Below are 20,531 nucleotides of genomic sequence, written 5' to 3' on the forward strand. Positions count from 1 at the left end.
TCAAAATAGTCTCAAATTCTCAACTTTACATTATATAACAAATAAATACTACAAACAGCTCATTAACGGCCAGGGTTCTTGTCCATCTCCCAAAGTCCCACCAACTCTGCCAAAGTATTTCTAACCTAAAGATAATCCCTTAGACTCAATTCCGTATTAACTACACTCTTCAATAAATACTGTTTTGCAAAAAAATGTTACGATTAAAAAGTTAGTTAATTGAAGAAATAAGTTGATTTAATTAAGAATTGTACAATTTTAGAGTACATTACTACTACCGCAGAAAGAAATTTAATTAAAAAAAGAAAAAAACAGGTGTAGCTTTGCTAGGAAATGTTTATTAAAAATCATGCTTTGTACTTTTGCTTTCCCAAAATGCCACCATGGCAAAAAATCCCCACTACTGCCAAAGCTGAGCTGACATCACCAGTGCCACCAGAACACAAACAAAGCTGCCTTGCTGCCATCAGGCAATTTCTCGGTTTGAGCCAAAGCTTTTAGTGGAAACCCAGCCTTTTCACACTGGTTCCATTCAGAGCTGGGGGGGATTCTGACTGCCCCCCCCCCGGTTTGCTCTGGTGTGGCTGGAGAGCCAGGGTCGGGCTGGCCCTGAGGAGGTGCCGGGGGCTACCCGCCTGCCTCCTGCTCCAGGAGAAGGGCACCAGTCAGCGGGGAAGGACAATGCCCCATCTCATCTTCTGGAACCGATACCATTAAAAACAAACACGAGAAAAGGTCTTTGACAAAGCACTTTTAAGACAAACCGCATAATAACAATCCAGCACATTTCATACAAATCATTGTCTGCTTTTTCAAGTTACTGTTTAAAAAAAGACAACATTGTCCGTGTTGGAAAAGCAATCATTTAAACGTAGCTAGTTACAAAAATTAACTACACTACCTTCAGGTCATGTTTTTGCTTTAGTTGCTGAATCTCTACTGCTCCCACAGTGTTTGCCATCAAATCTTTCATCTTTTTTTCATAATGCTCCTTTAAACGCGTTAGGTCATGAGAAAGCTACAGTGTATAAAAAGACACAATCTTTTCAAAAAGCCTGTAGTGCAAACTTTATGCTAAAGCAGTCGCGTACGTCATGCAAGCTGCCCCATCTGCCTGCTGACACATACTCATACAACACTCAGCCAGGCACCTTCCCCCTAACACCAGCAACTACGTGGAGAGAGGGACAAAGTCACTCGGGCTAAGCGAGCTGTGCGGTGACTATATAGTGCACATCTTCTATAAACCATATGGAATCAACGCAGCAGCTTTAACCACAAGCACAATTTGTTGGAGCACAAACCCCGGGGAGTGTATTCCCAACTATCCTTCAAAACAGTGAATCGGAAGAATTCTCCAAGGCTGAAGAACCTGCGGAGGTTGCTGGCACCTGAGAAGATGGAGACCAACAGTGCCAGGGAGCTGGGTAAGGAGACACTAACGGGGGAGGATGCAGAGTCTTGTAATTTCCACATTCATCTATCATAGCTTCATTGTGTGAGGATGGGTGTAACCATCTCATACATTAATACATCCATTTGCAAGGGAAGGAAACTATCGCAGAGAAATGCTCTGCAATACCAATTAACATTTACTAAACATTTTGAGAAAGCCAGATAAAAGAGGTTAAAATGTTACTAGAAAAAAAAATAAATTGATGAACCCTATAATAATGGAAAAACCCTCACCTTGATGTTAAGACAGATATTTGGCAAGAGCTGAGAGCACCAGGAAAGAGAGGGCCTACTGAGTTGAAAACTAAGAGACAGGTCCAGCACTTAGCTCCACTAGGCTAGGTCAGGGTGCAATTACTTCCAAACGTGACGATCCTGGCATGACAGCAATAAAACTAAGAACAGGATGTGGTTCACAAACTAGAAATATTTAATAGCACAAAAGCCTTCCCTCCTTAAAATAAATAATCATCTGGAGTCATAACAAAAAAAGTGACTTTGAGGGAAGTCACGCCAGCACTTAAAATTAAAAATCCCACTTCCAACCTTCCCCCACTTTTCAACGGACACTAAAAATAATAAGCAAGGCAAGTCCCTCATAGGCTCTGAAAGGAATAGAAGGAGATGTGATGGGTAAATACTGTAACATCCACCACAAGACCTAAGGAGAAGAGAGAGTTAGTGCAAGGAATGCATTCAGAGAAAAGGTATGAAGTAGAGTGGTTTTTGCCTGCATTGAAGTGCCCGTGCAGGAAGGGTTGGGTTGGCTTTTTTTTTGTTTTGAGTTAGTTTTTTTTTTTAATTTCAGCGATTCTAAAGTTTCTGTCTTTTCTCATTCTCTGCCAAATCCCTTCTCTAGTTTCCTGACTTCCTTAGCTCCCAGTAACCCATCCAGGTGCAGCAGCCCCTCTGACTTCTCCATCCACCAACTAACGTGTTCCTAGGCTCTTCATCCCCATCCTCACAAGGAAATCCCCAAAAGCTTTTGTCGCAAGCCTGGAAATTCCAGCAGCAGGGCAGCACCCCAGAGCATGCCTCTCCTCCCACTACTCCTCTGTCTCTTGCTCAGACACTCTGTGTCTGACCCTGGCACCATCGCTCTCAACCCACGACCGTCAGTTTCCTGTGACAGATCAAAGTACACTTATAAGTGTTTTAAAAATTGCTTTAAACCTTGCTTTGTGCACGTGTAATTATATTCCTATGACTATGGCCAAAGCTGAAGCTACAGATAATGTTATTTCCTAGTCTCTTCCAAAGGTATTTAAAATAAAATAAAATAAAAACACCAACAAAAAAACTCCCAAAAAAACCCAAACTCAGGTTTCTTCAGTCTAGTTAAAAAAAACCTCCCCAAAAAGAAACAGCTACAATAGCCTAAACTTGTTCAAGTCAGGACAAAAGAAAACCAAAACTAGTGGATGAGCCCCCAGCTTGCAAAGAGCTGATTTGGGTGGGCTCAAGTCCTGCAGTTAATTGCTCCCTCCCTGATTTCCAAAGGGCAGGCAGCAAGGATGGGGGTGCAGAGAGAGCAGGTGACATGTGCTGGAGGGGAACACAGACAGCGAGGCTTTTATTCTCATCAAGATAAGAAACCTGCAAAACTAAAATAAGGGTTCCATGGAAGAACACCCTGGCCACTACCCCTACATCCTCCAGCCACAGGGTGGCTCTCACAGAAAGGGCATGAGGGCAGAAAGAGAGGAGCTGAAGTAGGTCTGAGAGCAAGGGAGTCCTCCCCACGTGCAATCAGAAAGATGCAGTGAGAGCAGGTACCCATGCCATCAGCGTCTTCCTACATCCCCCAGCATGGGTGTAGCCAAAGATACTAGACCAGAGATGTGTCACAGAGGGGTCATTTTAATCTCGCCACCTCTCTTCTCTCCTCAATAAATGGTACAGCCTTCTCTTAGATCACAAAAGCCTTTTATTTTCAGGGTGTTTTTTTTTTTTAAGCTCAGTCACCTTCAACCAACCAAAGGGATACAGATCTAAACCAGAAAGGTAGGGAACGCTGGTGAACAGTTTTATGACTTTTGAGCACCTTGTCAGGCTTACCCCCATTTATTCTTCACATGACTTTCCACACTCATTAACCACTTACGCTAATCCAGCAGCTACAAAAGAAGAACAGATGAGGAACTGCCCACAAGCAAAAATAATCTCATTTTTAATTTCACTTTTATCCAATTTGAGTTTTTTCTTTTTTTTTTTTTTTTTTATTTATTCTTCACATGACTTTCCACACTCATTAACCACTTACGCTAATCCAGCAGCTACAAAAGAAGAACAGATGAGGAACTGCCCACAAGCAAAAATAATCTCATTTTTAATTTCACTTTTATCCAATTTGAGTTTTTTTTTTTTTTTTTTTTTTTTTGGAGGAGTTTCTGTTAAATATTTTCATATTTTCTTTTCCCTGTTACATTTTGCTGTGGACTGTCGCTCCCACACTGATTCATGTCCCTTTAAAAAGATGCTCTTGGCATTTGAAACTGGAGAAGGAAAATACAGGTGTGTGTTGGCAGGTGTTGGAAGTCAGGATAACCTCAATGACTGAGCAGCACTGCAGGATACGTACATGTCTCTTGTGGTTGCCTCGTAAAAAGGAGCTGGGGATTCCATTTTTACATTCAGAATCACTCTGTTCTTCATAGCTTTCAAACTCACTTGAACTCCACCCATATTCCAGCGAGCTGTTTCCACCATCATCACCATTTTCAACATCATCATAAATCATTTCCTCTGCAAGAATTAAACCATAATTAAAAAAGCTACACTGAATTTTGTGTTTGTTTAAACATCAAAAGAATTGTTTAGGATGTACGATAAAGAATTACACTTTTGTACGCACATTTAAAAATGTAGATTATATTCAATATTCAAACAGCCAAAGTGGGTTGTCTTTGTTGAAACAGAATACTAAAAGAGGACAGTGTTATGGGTACACACCACGATCCTTTTACAAACACGCTCTACTCAAACTACACTGTTATGTCCAAATCCCACAAGATATTTTATAAAAAATTCAAAGGAAGTTCAAACTGTAGCTGTGAACACACACCTGCTCTGAGAAGCATCCTTCCATTTGCAAGCTTGTCATTTGTCTCTAGAAGTATCTGCACCATTAGCTCAATGACAAATGTTAAAACATTGTCAGAACGAAAATGCTACTTCAAGCACAAAAGATCAGATCAAGGAACCTTATGATATTTTCTGACTCATCATTTTTGCAACTCCACCAGTCACTAGCAGTTTCCCAAATCTGCAGGTTACCTGTTACCTTCCCCAGAATCTAGTGTAAGACCTTGAAGCCTTAACCTTTTCAAGATATAGAAAGCTATATTGCAAAGGCTGAGCAAAGTATCACCTGTTAAAAACATGGATCTTTTTGTTGGCACTAATGTCAAGTACGACAATCTGACTCAAAACACAATGGAAAATTTTTAGTGCCAATTACCTACCAGGAAACATGCAGGAAGCATGCACACTACATGCAGCATCATTTGTCATTACAAGCAGAGAAGTGTGGACACTTCTGCAACGTATCTCTGTTGTCAGAAGTTATAATGCAGAATTTGAAACTTTCTTTGGCAACAAACAAAGCCAAAATTTTAAATAAAGTCTTCTGGGCCAAGCTGAAAATTCTGACCGAGGTGCTCAGCAGAGTTTTCCTCCATGTCCCATATCGCTCCCCAGCTCATCCTCCTGGCCTTGGTCGACCTGTTTCCTGACCGAGCAGCAACAACGCAAAGATGTCCCTGCCCAGAGCAGCACAAGCCACCAAGGAAGCTTCCAGTAATAAAAGCATTCAAGTCACAAATGTAAAATACTACTTTCAAATAATACACAAATCTCAGCACTAATTTTTAAAAGACCTTGCCCGAACAGCACTAAGGACAAGAAATGAAAATGTTACAGCTTTTAAGATAAATTTGGGTTTCACACAAGAAAGCTTAAGCGTTTTCTTAAATCATTAACAACTTCAGTATCAGACACCTACATCCTCTGAAAGCCACGACAAGTAGATGCCAAGTTCCTAATAAGCCAATCCACTCAAGCACAAAGTCAATTGGTAGCAACCAAGCTTTAAGCACAGTCTTGCAAAAACTGCAAAACAAATGAGCGAGAGCTCATTGAAATAAGCTTTTTAGAATCATAGAATGGTCAGAGGTGGAAGGGACCTTAAAGATCATCTAGGTCCACCCCCCCTGCCAGGGGCGGGGACACCTCCCACTGGAGTAGGTTGCTCAAAGCTCCATCCAGCCTGGCCTTAAACACTTCTAGAGCCCTAGTTCCACTGTTCCCAGTAAACATAAAATCTTGGCTCCAGCAACAACTTTAAGATCTGCCTGTCCCTTCCAGACATGCACACACCATAAGGAGCTCCAAAGTTGAAATAAAACATCTCTGTAGAGTCACACTCAAGATAGTCAACAGCTGCTCTGAATCTCCTCTTCCATCTATTGGGTATTTTTATGTTGAAGGGGGACCTTCAAGAATCGAGCAGTTTTCTGTATAACCGTGACAGCAACACATTATCATACATTATTAAGCTATTTAAAACACCCTTTTCCTACCTACCTTGCCTTGTTTAGGTTACTATAGCTACAACATTCAACACTGTAACTCTAATATAAAGCATACCCAAGCATTAGGGACAGTATCTGTAGAATAAAACAGAATTATTCTTCTGAGAAGAGTGGTGTAGGAGACCTACTGAGATAATGTCTTTCAAAAGTTAGTTGAATTCTGAACTTGCTAAGACATACCAATTATTGCCATAGTGTTAATTCCATTTATGTATATTTTAGGTACTTAATGAATCTATCTATTCAGTATATGTGAAGATAATTCCATATTACATTGCTTTCAATGTGGTCTGTATTACAAAGACATCAAACCTGGTTCAGAGTCTGAATTTTCTCTTGGCACATCATCATAAATTACTTCATCTGGGTCTAAAAGCAAAACAGAAAAAAAAGAACAAATTAGAAACCCTCTAAAATCTGAATGGGACCAATAAACAGTGTTTAAGAGGTATTCGGACAATAATTAATAAAATGCTTTAGCTTTTAGTCAGCCCTGAATTGGCCAGGCAGTTGGACCAGACGATCATTGTAGGTCCCTTCCAACTGACAATATTCTGTTGTGTTCTAAAGAATTTTGGTTATATTGGCATATACGAATACAATGGAGACATGACTCATTCTCCATGACCATTTTGTTGGTACATCTGATCATCATTCAAATAATGCAGGAAAACAGTATCAGGTATTTGTGAGATTTCACACAGTTTTATCTGCATTGTTTGTGATGACCTTTGGCAGCCTGAAAACAGAAAACCACTTCAATTGCAAACAGTTCTCCCTCCTTTTTACAGCATGACAGCATGTTCTGTGCTTGTCGAGGGCTGTTCAACCCATTACTAAATGGCTGTAGAGCATCTGTAATAGATGTTTTTTAAAGAGAACCAAAACTAAATAATGTAATTTTTATCGTAGTACATTAAGCAGCAGAACGAGGATGCAAATTCTTCAGTCACTTCAAGTGACATGCAAGATGAACCTCCAGCCCAGTTGCAACAGCTGAGAACAAGCAGGATTAACCTGTCCTCAAACCACACAGTCCCTGTTCTGGCTTAAAATGCAGCTGCCAGCCAAGGGCACACACTAAGAAACAGTGGTAATTCTTTCCCTTTCACCTTCTCCAAGAACTTATTTGCCAATTACTGCATGAGAAGGACAATTTCATATATGTCCACAGAGCAGAACTGAACTTGAGCAAGTTTCTACTGTAGACTTATTGATGGAGGCAAACAATTTCATTAAGACAGTGACAAACAATTCCATAGACTCCAAAAAGCACTCCATGGAAAAGTGAATGTTAACTTTATTTTAAAACCCACAATTTTATTACACTGCTGAATGTTTTAACTGGTATAAATTGGTTCTGGAACATACAAGAAAAGTGACCATGGACATTCCTGTAAAATATATGTAGATACACACGTACTGTTGATCATAACTTAAAATTAACCTCCTTCTACAATTGGACTTCAGTGCTCACTGATACTTACTTTCCATCCATGCTGTATTTGCAGGATCTGCAACCCACTTGGCCAGAGCATCATCTTCTCTCTTGGCCTGGTTATCTTCACTTGAAAAAAAGGCCATAAAATAAAAGCATTAAAAGCTGCACCACAATGTTTTTCAACAACTGTGAAGACAAGACAATAAATACCTTGCTGCCTTCCAGTTCCTGAGACTGCTGATTACTCAAAAAAGCTGCTTCAGTATGTAATTAGGAGATTAATAATCTATTCTATTTAACAGTCAGACAATTTTAGTCAAGAAATTGAAAACATTTCCCTTCCAATCTCAAGAATTATTTTGTTTTTGAGTTCTCCTACCAGAACCCAGGAAACTCTCTCTTAGAAAGCAGTAAAGTGAGAGCTCCTCTTTCACTATAAGATTTTCTGGGGTACATCAGAAGCCATCGGGCTCGGTGAGGCTGTTATCCTCCTCTGGTTGGTGCTGGTGAGGCTGAACCTGCAGCAGCACATCCAATTTTGGATTCCCAACATCCCACTTTCTACAGAGCTGTGGAGAAATTCAAGCTATCTCTAGAGAGACATGGAGAAATTCAAGTTGAGGACTAAAGCACACGGCCTACAATGAAAGAGGTGGGAGGCATCGAGCTTATTTAGCCTGGGGAAAAAGGAGCTATGGGGTAATACAACAGCAACTATCTGAAAGAGAGGTACAGAGGTGATGGACTTGGGGTTGATTGTGGTTTTTATGTTTGGGGTCTGCTTTTTTTCAGTGCCAGATGATACACAAAGGGGGAATGGTCAACATTGGAAGATTTGGTTTGGACATCAGGGGAAAACCAAAAAGAATTCACCAAAGCATAGTGCAACAGGGAAGATTGCCCAGGAAAGCTGCAGCACCTCCATCCTTGGAGGTTTTCAGGGCTCAGTCACCAAAGCCATGGCTGATCTAATGGCATATTGGCAGTGGCCCTGCTGAACGCAGTAGGCTACACTACAAGATCTCCAGCTGCCTGTTGCAGCTGACATTGCTATGACTCCACACAAATTAAACCTAGTTCCTTCAAAAATGTCATGCACAGTTACACATACAAGACCTCAATCAGTGCTGATTTTGCTACACAACCCGAGACACAGAGTTAAGAAAATGAGAACAAACGAACATGGAAGCATCACACAAGAAAAAGAAAATATTTATCAAATGTAAGCTTTCTTAGGAATTAAAGTTTTACAGATCACTAAAACATGCTGAACTGGCAATCACCTATTTTGAGGCTCCTCTGAGTTTACAGAATTACAGTGGCATTCTTCGGTTGCTGACTGTGTACCTACTAAGTAGAAAAAAAAAAATATAATAACCAAAATGTTTGGAATAAAACAGTGTAGTTCAAATGATACATTTTAGCATAAGAAACTGATTTTACTGGTTCATTGCTAACGAATAATCTACTTCTATACAATATTTTTATCTTAAACACATCTAAAAAAATTTAGATGTTTCTTCACTCTATCCATCTTTGCAAATGAAAGAATTCAGAGACACGGTAATTTGGCATGAGAACTGTTAAAAGGAAATTACAGTGTCCGATGCATTTAATTCTCATCTCTCAAACGTGTATTCCTCTACAGGTAGTAACAATCACACAAACACATTTGCTTTTACTTGCCAATATTCCTTATGATGGTAGACAGCAAAGGCTGCAAAACCAAAAAATACCACCGTACATGGAATTACAGTAGAATTGCTGCCTAGCTAAAGAAGACTATATTCAAAATACAAGAAAGGATATGGGAAGCTTTCTGTTCCTCCCGCTCTCTTGACATTAAACTGTCAGAATTTGCCAATTCTGGTTACAAAAGGGGGGACTGTTCTTCTTTCTGCAATAATCCATAGTTATTTCCCTTTCATGTTTCCTCTTCTGTCTTAAAATTCTACTAATGGACAAACAAAATTCATCAAACCATCAAGGAAAAAAATGCCACAGCAACTCTAAATTCACAAGGATTGGAAAATAAACAAGCACACAGAAGTGCATATAGAAAAGGTAAAAGGGACAGGAACTCTGCCAGGACCTAGATAAAGCACGATAAGCTATGAGAGGAAACCATTTGGCCTGAACACTGAACTATGACTCTGGAAATTATTTCATTATATTAAAAAGGAATTAGCATTAATCATTCTTAATGGCAAAATAAGACAGAAGTCCTCCCTTGCACTATATGTTGCAATACAGTCCCAGCAAAACAAAGGCCAAGCATTACCAACTTCCAGAAGGGTTGAGAAAGAACTGACTGTGTACGAGTGTTTTTTCTTATGCATCTTTACCTAGGTATCTCAATCCCAGTATAGCAAGCAGAGTCCTGGAGGAGTATTTTTTTTTTTTTTAATAAACTGACATTTTTATTCAAAGTTCTTTTTTTTTTTTTTGAACACAAAATCTCCCACACATGTCCAGGCTGAGTGCTACACAAGAATCTACATCAGGTAGATGAAATTAAACAAGGATTCCCCTTCAAATAAAGTAAGATGCATAAATACAGTACCTTCTTCATCTACAGAAACACTGCGTATTATGACAGGACTGGAGTATGCTGGCAGTATCAAAGGTAAATTAGATGGCACAGCATAGCCACAGGGGACAGGAACAGAATATCCACCAGACAGGTTTGGACTTGCACATTCATCTTGAGGACTTGGTTCTGGTGATGAGGATGGTTCCTTGTCTATTGGTGAAATATTGATGACTGAGTAGGGGTTTACTTTGGCTGGAGTGCCTTTCACAGCAGGTTCTGATGTTTGTAGCTTATCGCTGTTTTCTAAATTATCAGCCCCTTTAGTTGAAAAATTAAAACAACAACAACAAAAAGTTTTATTTGTCATATCTGTTCAAGCTGCTTAATATTGGTCTTTGAAAATATCCTAAACACTGATATGCAAGTTACTTACAATCTGTGACTCATAAAATTCCCACACAGTAGTGCTGTCCTCCCATTTTACAGAGGAGGAATGCAACAGCACCAAAACAAGCTGGGTTACAAGGATGCCTATGGAAAAAACAGTAACTGGATTCTAAATCCTGAATAGGAGGATTTCTGACAAGTAGCCAAGGTCCTCTTTTGCTTGTCATCAGCACACGGCTCAAAACAGCCTTAAACTCAGAAGGTTAAAATTTGGATTCTAGATGAATTTGGATCTTATAAACACAAATACAAGAAACATTTTAGGAATAGCCACGAGGAGAGAAAGAGTTTGCTGGAGGGACACTCCTCAAAAAACAGTCCTGAAAAAGCTCCCTTAAAAAAAGAGGAAAGAAAGTAAGTTTCAAAGTTCTCCTCTTTGAAAAGAAATTATTTTCTGTTACAGAGTTACCTATCTAATTGCCATGAGCACAATGACTCCACTTACAAAAGGAAACTGGATCAAAGTCAACAAAATCACCTGTTGTCATTTTTAGCAGAATACAGTGATTTCCAGACAACACATTGGCACCTGGTAACATCTGCATGTGTTCTAACAAACATTTTAATGTTCAATAAAGTAAGACTTTTGTTTATGAACAAAATTCCTGCATTCAGACTCCATTTATTTTTATGCAAGTCATCTTAAGATCAGCAGCCAGCAAGTTTAGCTGTGGAAACAACTTATTTTGAGTCATCCACATGCCATTAGAGCTGAAAGGGCACAGAGCTTTCCTGTAGCGTGGCACTGTGACTGAGACCAGTCCATTGGTTTGGATGCCACACTCAGACGAGAAACCTCACAGGAATTACATGTGATGGTCATTTGCCCTGTCAAATCTCCCATGAATGTAACGAGCAGGAATATTCAAAACACACGTACAGTATTTCCACGGAAACCTCTTTTTACAAGTATTTTTATTGCATTGTCAAGAAAAGGTATCATATAATCAGTCCGGACAATTTAGCCTCGTGGAGGCACAGCCCAACGGGCTGACTCACCCGTGGCATTAGCCTCGTGGTGCTCCATGTTGTTTCCAGGATCAGGAGGAGGTGGCACAACGGCTTGCCTGTCTGCTTCTGGTATCTCATCTCCACTGTCAAAGTCAAACTGTTCTCCCTCATCCTCCTCTTCATCGTTCACACCCGTGGCTTTCGGTTCATGCTCTAAAACTGAGCAGAAAGACACAGTTTTGGTTGTTTGCTCTTAATGATTTGATGGGACCTGCAAGTGTTCCACATTACAAAGGAAGCTTCTACAATGAACCCTTAGGTTTTCATGTTACTGGAACAGAAGCTCCTTGACATGTTGATAACCTCAAGCAGTTTTCAATAAATCCTTCAGTGTAAACAATGCGATTACTTGGTAAGTAATTAAGAAGTGATAATGCAAACACCCTTGCTTTTGTCATAATGAACCAAAACCAAAACAGTTTTAGGAAAACTGTTAAGTATCTGATTCTTTAAACAAGAAAAGCTCATAGATTAATTTATTTGTGCAGGGACTTCGGGGCTTTATAACTTCAAGTCATTCTTCCGAACTCAAACTTCTAAGTCTATTCTTTCCTAACAGTGTCAAAATGCCAGCGACAGAAACTTTCTTCACACTTATGAGTCCAGCAGATTGCTTTTCCTACTCCGACCTGAGATAGTTTTTAACCAATGACCTTACTCAACGTGCCCGTAGCCCTGTTACCACACACGAGGCACGCTTTGGTGGAGGTGGGGGGGAGTCGGCTTTCCAGTTCTTACTTTGAAGAAGTCGTGGCTGAAATAACTGCACCATAACATGGATAGGAAGTGGGAGTGTAGGTTTTTCTTTTTGTCTCTGCTTGCAAAGACCCTGCAGCACAGATTCGGCACCGTCCATGGGGTTGGGGGAGTGGGAAGAAGTGCCGGGCAGTTTCCCTTCCTGCTATTGTTCCTACCCGCAGGAGTCTCAAGAGCCCACAAAGATTTAAACCCTTCACTGCCTTATCTACCACTGGTTTTGCTGTGTGCTCACATTGCGAGACGCCTGCCTGCAGCATCCCAAAGCTTCTGCCGGGGACACCGCAGAGGAGGAATAGCCAGCGCAGCTGCAGGGAGGGATGCCCAAACCCACCAGCCCCCTCCCTGCTTCCAGAAGCCTTCACTGCAGCTCTCTGAAGCAGAAGGGCTTCATTCCTCCCTCCCTAGACCTGTTTTAGCAGCTCTCCCACCTTCTGGAGGAGAAACTCTTACCAGAGGTCCCCTGAAGGGAGAAATGTAATTTGTGGAAATTTTCTGTCTCACCTCACCTTCCTCCCAAGCTCTTCCTCAAACTTATGATGGATACCTAACTTTTATACAGGTGTTCATCAACATATTTAACATGCTATAAAAGAAACCACGTAACTATAGCATAAAAATAAATATTAAAATAGATAAAATATGTAAATACACCAGTGTGTTATAAAAATATACATGAAGTTGATAGGGTTCCCCCTGCCCCTCTTCAGGTAACACAATGTGAAAAACAAAGTCTTGCAAGGACGATCAGATCTCCCGAGTCATGATGATATTATCAGCTTTTCTACCATCCAGGGCACTTTTTGTATCTTTATGATAAAACCCACACAAACCACAGCTCTAGACTGCTTAGATTGTCATGGTAATCAGCATTCCTGCCAAGGCTTCTGTTTCTTCAGGCAGGCTGAGCCAGCATATTTTATCACAGCCACAAATAACAAGATCTTTCATGCAGCCTCTCTGTAGGAGAAAAAGTGAACTAATTGCAAAAATGGTAAGGAACAAAAAAGGGGTTATCCTGCTTTTATTGTCATGGTTTCTGGCTGAGACAGCAGGACTTTTAAATTAATTTTGATGGCTTTTAAAAATCCTTCTGTACAAAGCCATCCTTTGGATTAAGGCTTCTCATTTTTGATTTTGACCATTAGTAATATATATTTTTTTTTCTGAATGGTGCAAAAAATCCTGCAGAGCTCTTTCAAGTGATTCAAGACAAATCACAGCATTCTTCCTGATTCAGCATCCATCTGACTGGACTGTGCTGCTTGATAGTAATGGGAAAAGAAAGAAAAGGGGTGGGGGGTGGTGCTGGCTGTTTTATTTCTGTCCTTTTCAGTTTCTTTATGTTTTCGGTATGCCTGCGTACTTCAAATTTGGAAAACCCAAACCTGTGAAATACTAAGGTGACTGTTTTTTGTGATTGATTACCGGTGTGGGAAATGGTTAGTCAGGCAGATGGCACTCACAAGCAGGGAACAGCCCCAAAACCACAACTTTTCACGTACATGCACTGCTGCCCACTGCTCCTCTTGCTGTACTATAGGAGTGAATCACAGCAGCAACCACCTCAAATACGTAAACCAGCTCTGCCTGCACTTCGTATGGTGGGAGAAGGAGGAAGATGAGGTTACTGGAAGGAGTTGAGCATTTCTGCAGGATTAGGCCAGTCAGGAAACTGAGGCATTGCTGGAGCCAAGAGCTGTCAACCCACCTGCTCACTGGGGGTCAGTTCTGGACATGGGCAAAAAAAAAATCGTGTATGCTCATGAAATTTCCGAACCACGCAGGGAGGTGTCACAGGAGCAGCAGGCACCTCTGAGTTTTTTGTGGCTGCTAGGTATGGGATCTTCTGGATCCAAATATTTCCTTAGGACATATCAAGGTAACTCAGGTATCAGATGCCTGATAACTCTCTACTCCGGCACTTTCACACTGATGCAGTTCCCCAGGCTCTCAAGCCCAGAGCAGTGCCATTTGGCAGAGGCAGACAAGACCTGCCACTGGCAAAAAAAAAAAAAAAGAAATTTGAGACACTAAAAGCAAAAGGAATGACTCAGGACCCAGGAACAAAACCTGTTCAACTGATGCACAATTCCCCTTCAACAGGCCTCCCCATTCCCCCTAAAAAAGCAACCAACTCTTATTTTGATTGTTGGAAGAAATCCTAACATAGGAATTGATTTTCTCAACTGAATTAAAAAAAATAAAATTAAAAGTGCCACCTAATTTTTTTTCTGCTATGGCTATTAATGCTGCCCTGTTTTGTTTACTCAGAAACATTTACTTTGCATCACAAATAAAGAAGGCACAGAACCCTATTAATTGGGCACTACACCCTGGGAAAGAGGCCCTAAATCACATCACTGATGGCACAGTGGGTTAAAATTACAAAACAGACAGGAAAAAAAGGAAAGAAATTCCTTTCTCGGATTACAGGTCCTTTAGAAAGGGCAGACTGCAGACAAAGCTTCAGAAATTTTTAAAACTGTATTTCAGCTTTGCACCACTTCTGCATTTGATTAACCCTGTAGGTATAAAGATAAACCTTAACCCTTTAAATTTACTGTCCCCTTCAGACTCATACTTAATAAAAATATTCTCCATTAAGCTTTTAATCTCAAGGGCATACTATTTCATTTGATGGAAAAAAAGTATTTTAAAAACAAAAATAAAGAGAAGGCGAGGGGATTTTTGCTTCAACTGAAGAGCTGCTCAGCACAGTAGATAAGTTTAGATTATGTCATACCAGAAAAGACATCTTGAATAACTACAGTTCTGAAAATATGTACTTTTTCTGCAGTTGTTTGTGTTATGCCAAAACACGAAATGCACATGAAAGCACTTGGGAAGTGCTACAATAAATTAGGAAGACACGCATCATCGTCACACTTGGACTGAATCTGACTACACAAAACACACCACAGATCCTGCAAAATTTTATGCACGTAAAAAAAAAAAAAACAACCCAGTTCTTTCAGCTCTTTAACTATAAATGCAACAGATCAAACAAAAAAAAGTGCATCTCCAGGCAATTGTGCTTGCATAAAAAGACTGTGAGGTTGAGGGGGGGATTTCCAAAGGCACACCCCACCCCCAAAATCTCATAGAGGACAACTACTTTTTTCTTTTTTTTTTTTCTTTTTTTTTTCCAAAGTAATCATCACAGACAGCTTAGTGTTACAGAGTTTGCCTGGAACTACTTCGAATAATTTAATTAATTACTAAAAATCCAATTTGCCCTTTCACCACTACTCACATCCTTAATTTTATAGGTGCCAACCAGAGCAATGAGAATACAATAACTGATTAAACTTTCTCATGTTCTGCCAATACCATTCTGCAGCATTTGCTTTGCTGCGTCAGGGAAATTCTTGCATTTCTAAAATCTTCTAGTTGGAGTTTTAAAGCGTGAAAAAGAATAAATCTGATATAATGGAAAAACTACCTTTGAGTTAAATTAAGTGTGAAAGTGCAAATTTAGGATTAGAAAAAAGAATACATACTCTTGTAATTGTTAGCACAACTTCTTTTTGTGGCATGTTAGTCAGTGAAATGACTTTTTCTTAAGCTTACTTCAAAAACAATCTAACTTAGGTTGTGTTTACAAAGACCTGCTGGGGCATAAACAAATTTAAACAATTTTTGGTTGCTCTGCCAGTTGCAAAGCATTCTTGGCACCGTCTGCTTTCCCATTCATTTTCTTTAAACTATTTATAGTTCATTGTAATACAGCTAAAGAGTTACAAGTTTGAGGGTGACGTTAATTTTAAAGCCAAGATCAAGCTAGTGAAGCTTCATTATTTAATAGTTTCCTTCAACAGTTCATTTAAGAGATACAGAATAAGACAAAATAGCTCTGCACTTACTACCAAATGCACTTTGAATACAGTGGAAACACACAGGAAAAAAAAAAGCACACCAAAATTCTGTCCTCCCTTGCAATCATGTAAATCAGAGATGATCCTGAGGAAGTCAACCAAGCTTCTTCCATGGAAAACCACAACAAAGGAAGAAAGAAACAGAACCCCAAGCAGGAAGAGTTCAGCAGTCTGGAGCACAGAAACAACAAACCTGAAAGCCCTGGATATAAACACACTCGGTGCCATCAACAAATATGAATAGTTTATGTTGTGTTTTAAGGTTTGAAGAGAGGAAACCTAGCTATTATATTTTAAAGACTCCATGATAAAAAATTTTCCAAAGACTGCAGGACATGGCAAATAGGCATTTTTTCTGAAAGGAAAACTATTTTTCTTCTCTCCCTCTTACAGTCAATTTTCTTTCAATCCATTTTTTTGGGGGGGGCAGAGGAGGGGGGAGAGGGATGAAGCCCCAGAGTGCAATCTCTCTTGTACATTCACTGAATGCCAAGTTTTCTTTTTTTTTTTTCCCCTCTAAACAATAAACATTTTTTGCCACTTTTGCCATATCACTACCTTACACTGACCAGTAATAACCGTACAACGCTTCAAAGGGAATATATCTAATTATTATTTAATGAAAAAAAAATTAATACAATTGAACCTAAAGCAAACTTGCAGGAGCTGCTTGTTCTTATTTCAATGTGCAGCTTTAAAACATTTATCTTTTATAGTCACGTATTTTGGATTGCAGCAAGACACTCGGGACTGCATAGACCCATCTTCCTTCAAACTGAACTCCCCAAATGCTTCAACTTTCTACAAATTCTTGAGTATCTTGAAATATGCAAAACTTTTCACTAAAATTACTAAAGTAGTATACTATCTCAGAATATTTTTAGGTATTATAAAATTTGATAACTTACAAAGGTTACAAATCAAAGCATACAGCCAGACATAGCTATTTAAGTACCTATTATTTAACTTTGATACATTCCAAAGATTTCTCAGCTGAGATACAGTTGCCTTTTCAGAGTCTTATTTCTGAAGAGTTAAAATTTGCCCATCTCCTTATGTAAGTGTACAAAGCACTAGACAGAAATAAGTAACAGAAGTGTGCAGATACCAGGAAATTAGCAAATGTTTAAATCTATCATTAATTTTGTAAAACTAACCATTTGGGCCTAAACATACCACACTGACTGCTCCATGATGAACAAGTTCTTGAACCTTTCCTTTTTATTTCAGGTGAAATTTTGTAGAAGATATTTGGCATTTGTCAGGAAGGTGGACCTTCTGCTGGAAAACACTAGTGCCTGCAGAATTCCCCAAGTTGTTGGCCAACAAGTTGTTTAACTTGTAAACCTTTGGAAAATGACACTTGATTCGTATTCAATGGGAACTTGAAAAAAGGTTTTAAGAGACTTGGTCGCCACCAGAGAGCCTCTAGTTTCTTCCAGCTTTTTAGCACTGAGGCTGGATTCCCACAGCTGGACAGAAACAGGGTATTTTCTACCTACTCAGATCTCCCATTTGTGACCACCACTTCTTCAGTATCAGGAGAGAAAATTGAAGTTAAATACTCTTTCTCTCTGGTACCCAGCTTACACATCTCTCTCCTGCCTTTCCCAAAGGACTCCTCTACTGTCACCCACGCAGGGAGAGGGGCGAGACGTGCACAGTGACCAGGCAGGGCAGCAGGGACCCCATAAGATGAAGGCTGACTTTGAGGAGCAAATGCTCCTGCAAACGATGCCCTTCACTGACGTTTCCAAGTCACAGGGTGACATTTGTCAGCACGCCACCGGCATCTGTAAATCCACTCCTCATACGGTCATGCAGGTGGAAAGTGTCTATTTTCCTGGGGGAAAGAAAAAAAAAGGCTATAGCAAAACCGTGTATGCAAAAACACACAGGCAAGTACTCTTTCCCATGGGAAGCAGGTCAGAGCCAAGGATTTCCATTCCCCTGTCAGTTGTGCTGAGCTGGCGAGGCAGGGAACCCAGGTCCCCGCGGTACAGGCAGGCTGCTAATTACACACAGCTCCTGCACCCATCCAAAGCACAACCACAACACCAGCCTTACAGTTCTCTGCGGAAAAGAGTTACCAAAAAAAAAAAAACCCAACCAACGAAACTAAACAGTATGCATTCAGGCAAAAAGTGTTTCCAGTGATGGAAACAAAAGCAAAACCACATGAATTAACAGGCTCTCCCTGCAAATAAACAACAAAGAAATAAGTAAAAATGCTTCTTTAGTATTTCATACATACACTCATTACATACTAATTATGTTGTCAAGCATACACATTGCTCTTCTGGATAAAAAACAAACTCAAAATTGAAGTCAAAAGAACACTCAATCTGCCTGCTTAGAGACTCTGTTAACAACAGCATGCCTAACACCAAAGAATTGTATTTCTTGAAATGCAGTCCAGATCTGTGGATATTTGGAAAGATTTACAAATATCAAATACTCAGAATGCTAAAAAAATTAAGCTTAAAGTTAGCTAAAAATTAAAAGAATCACAACAAAAAAAAATAAAAATCAAAGGTCTAAAATAAAAACATTAGACATGAAGTAGACTGGCCAGAGAGTAGCAGCAGCAACACCAGCAGACCTGTATCCCTTCTAAGTCCCCAAGATGCTTTTCAGTGCTGGCTATGCTATAACCAGAAAGGCTGCTACATAAAATCAGTATTTTTGTGACCATTTTCTTTAACCGCCTTCATATCAGCACACTGGTGACACTGGCATTGCCTGCCATGGCCAGAAATGTAGACCAAGTCTGGTCCTGAGTAGGTCTTTTCCACCTCAGCACCGTATTAGTAGATTTTGTCGTTAAATTTTCACCAAGAAATGCTGCTGATGTGCAGCAAGTGGAGTCCTTAAAAGGAGATGTCGTAAGGAAAGTATTTGGAAATCTGCATAAATACATGATAGATCCCTATCTACGCTGAAACACATCTATCCATAATAAAGGCTATTAGCTTTCAAACAATATTAAAGGAATAATATGTCCCCCTGTAATGAGCACTGGTGAGGTTACACCTCAAATACTGTGTCCTCCAGCAGTACAGGAGGGACATTGAGGTGCTGGAGCAGGGCAACAAAGCTGGTGAGGGGTCTGGAGAGTAAGTCTTATGAGGAGAGGCTGAGGGAGCTGGGGTTGTTCAGCCTGGAGAAGAGGAGGCTGAGGGGAGACCTTATCGTGCTCTATAACTCCCTGAAAAGGGGTTGTGGCAAGCTGGGGGCCGGTCTCTTCTCCGAAGTAACAGGTGATAGGACAAGAGGAAATGGCCTCAAGTTGTGCCAGAGGAGGTTCAGATTGGATATTAGGAACAATTTCTACACAGAAAAGGTTATCAACCACTGGAACAGCCTGCCCAGGGGAAGTGGAGGAATCACCATCGCTGGAGGTATTAAGATGGGTAGACATGGTGCTGAGGGACATAGTGTAGTGGTGGTTTTGGCAGTGTTAAGTTGATGGTTGGTCTCCATGATCTGAGAGCTCCCTTCCAACCTAACAATTCTATGATCACCAATAGAGTTAACACTTAATAATACCAAAGTTAACAGTCTGAATTAGTATAAATTCCACCAGGTATAGTGGTGAGAACAAAAAAGCTGCCTTGCTTCCTGATGTGTCTGTTGGTGGAGACAGGCTCTGATGATGGCTGCAGAGCCGAGCTCAGGCTCAGCTACTGTGCCTGCCAACTGCTGAACTCACCTATGACATGCTGCCAAATGGACAGGCAATGCAGGGAATGGGAAAACCAGAGAGCTTTAATAAATCAAACAGCAGAGGGACTCCAAAGTCATTAGGAAAATGAAGTATCCAGCTTCGGCAGTGCAGGGACAGACCATGTTGGCTAACCATAGGATACAAGTCTCATGTGAAGAAAAAAGAAAAAAAGGAAAATTTTCTAGGAAACGTAGTTCTGACCATGTAGTCGGTACATCTGTGAGAAAATAACCATTTTAAAGAAAATTTCCACTAGCGTGAGCAGTCTGACATGTTATGTCTTCACATTTTTTTTCTAGCAGATACCATCTATTAATATCTAGTTTTCCAAATAATTACTTTTTACGTTGAAGCAACTACTGTTTAACTGTTTGAAGAACATGCATTTCTCTAATACAGTCTGTTAATTCTAATTAGCAACATGAAACCGCTGTATTGTCTGATAATACCTTGGACCGAAAGGACTTTTAAGAGTAATTGGGAGTCCCGTGAAGCAGAAAGAGACTGCAGGGGCCTAAAAGAGGTGGACCAGGAGAACCCACTTATACAGAAAGTAAAACACAGAATTCCAGTAGATCAGCTGTGTATCATATCAAAAAGAGCTGAAATCCACCTAAAGCAAAAGCTTTAAATACCCCAGGTCTTGGATTATGTCTAGCAATATCTTTCCACCAGGCTGACACATTTTGGA

General features: G+C 40.1%; 1 protein-coding gene across 2 annotated transcripts in view; it reads right to left on the reverse strand.

Annotated features, from left to right (window-relative positions):
• The window catches only part of ARHGEF10 (Rho guanine nucleotide exchange factor 10), a 104,159-nt gene that overhangs the window by 70,417 nt on the left and 13,211 nt on the right, over positions 1-20,531 (reverse strand). The window contains exons 3-9 of one of the 2 annotated variants that reach the window (XM_014948989.1): positions 11,468-11,638; positions 10,052-10,339; positions 8,772-8,838; positions 7,535-7,614; positions 6,360-6,416; positions 4,037-4,200; positions 902-1,018 (exon numbers count right to left, since the gene is read on the reverse strand). In XM_014948989.1, the coding sequence (XP_014804475.1) occupies positions 902-1,018; positions 4,037-4,200; positions 6,360-6,416; positions 7,535-7,614; positions 8,772-8,838; positions 10,052-10,339; positions 11,468-11,638 (944 nt within the window). The remainder of the gene's footprint in view (positions 1-901; positions 1,019-4,036; positions 4,201-6,359; positions 6,417-7,534; positions 7,615-8,771; positions 8,839-10,051; positions 10,340-11,467; positions 11,639-20,531) is intronic. The other variant, XM_014948990.1, reaches the window with a different exon arrangement.

The sequence above is a fragment of the Calidris pugnax genome, unplaced genomic scaffold (assembly GCF_001431845.1).
Source record: "Calidris pugnax isolate Ruff unplaced genomic scaffold, ASM143184v1 scaffold141, whole genome shotgun sequence".
Lineage (NCBI taxonomy): Eukaryota > Metazoa > Chordata > Aves > Charadriiformes > Scolopacidae > Calidris > Calidris pugnax.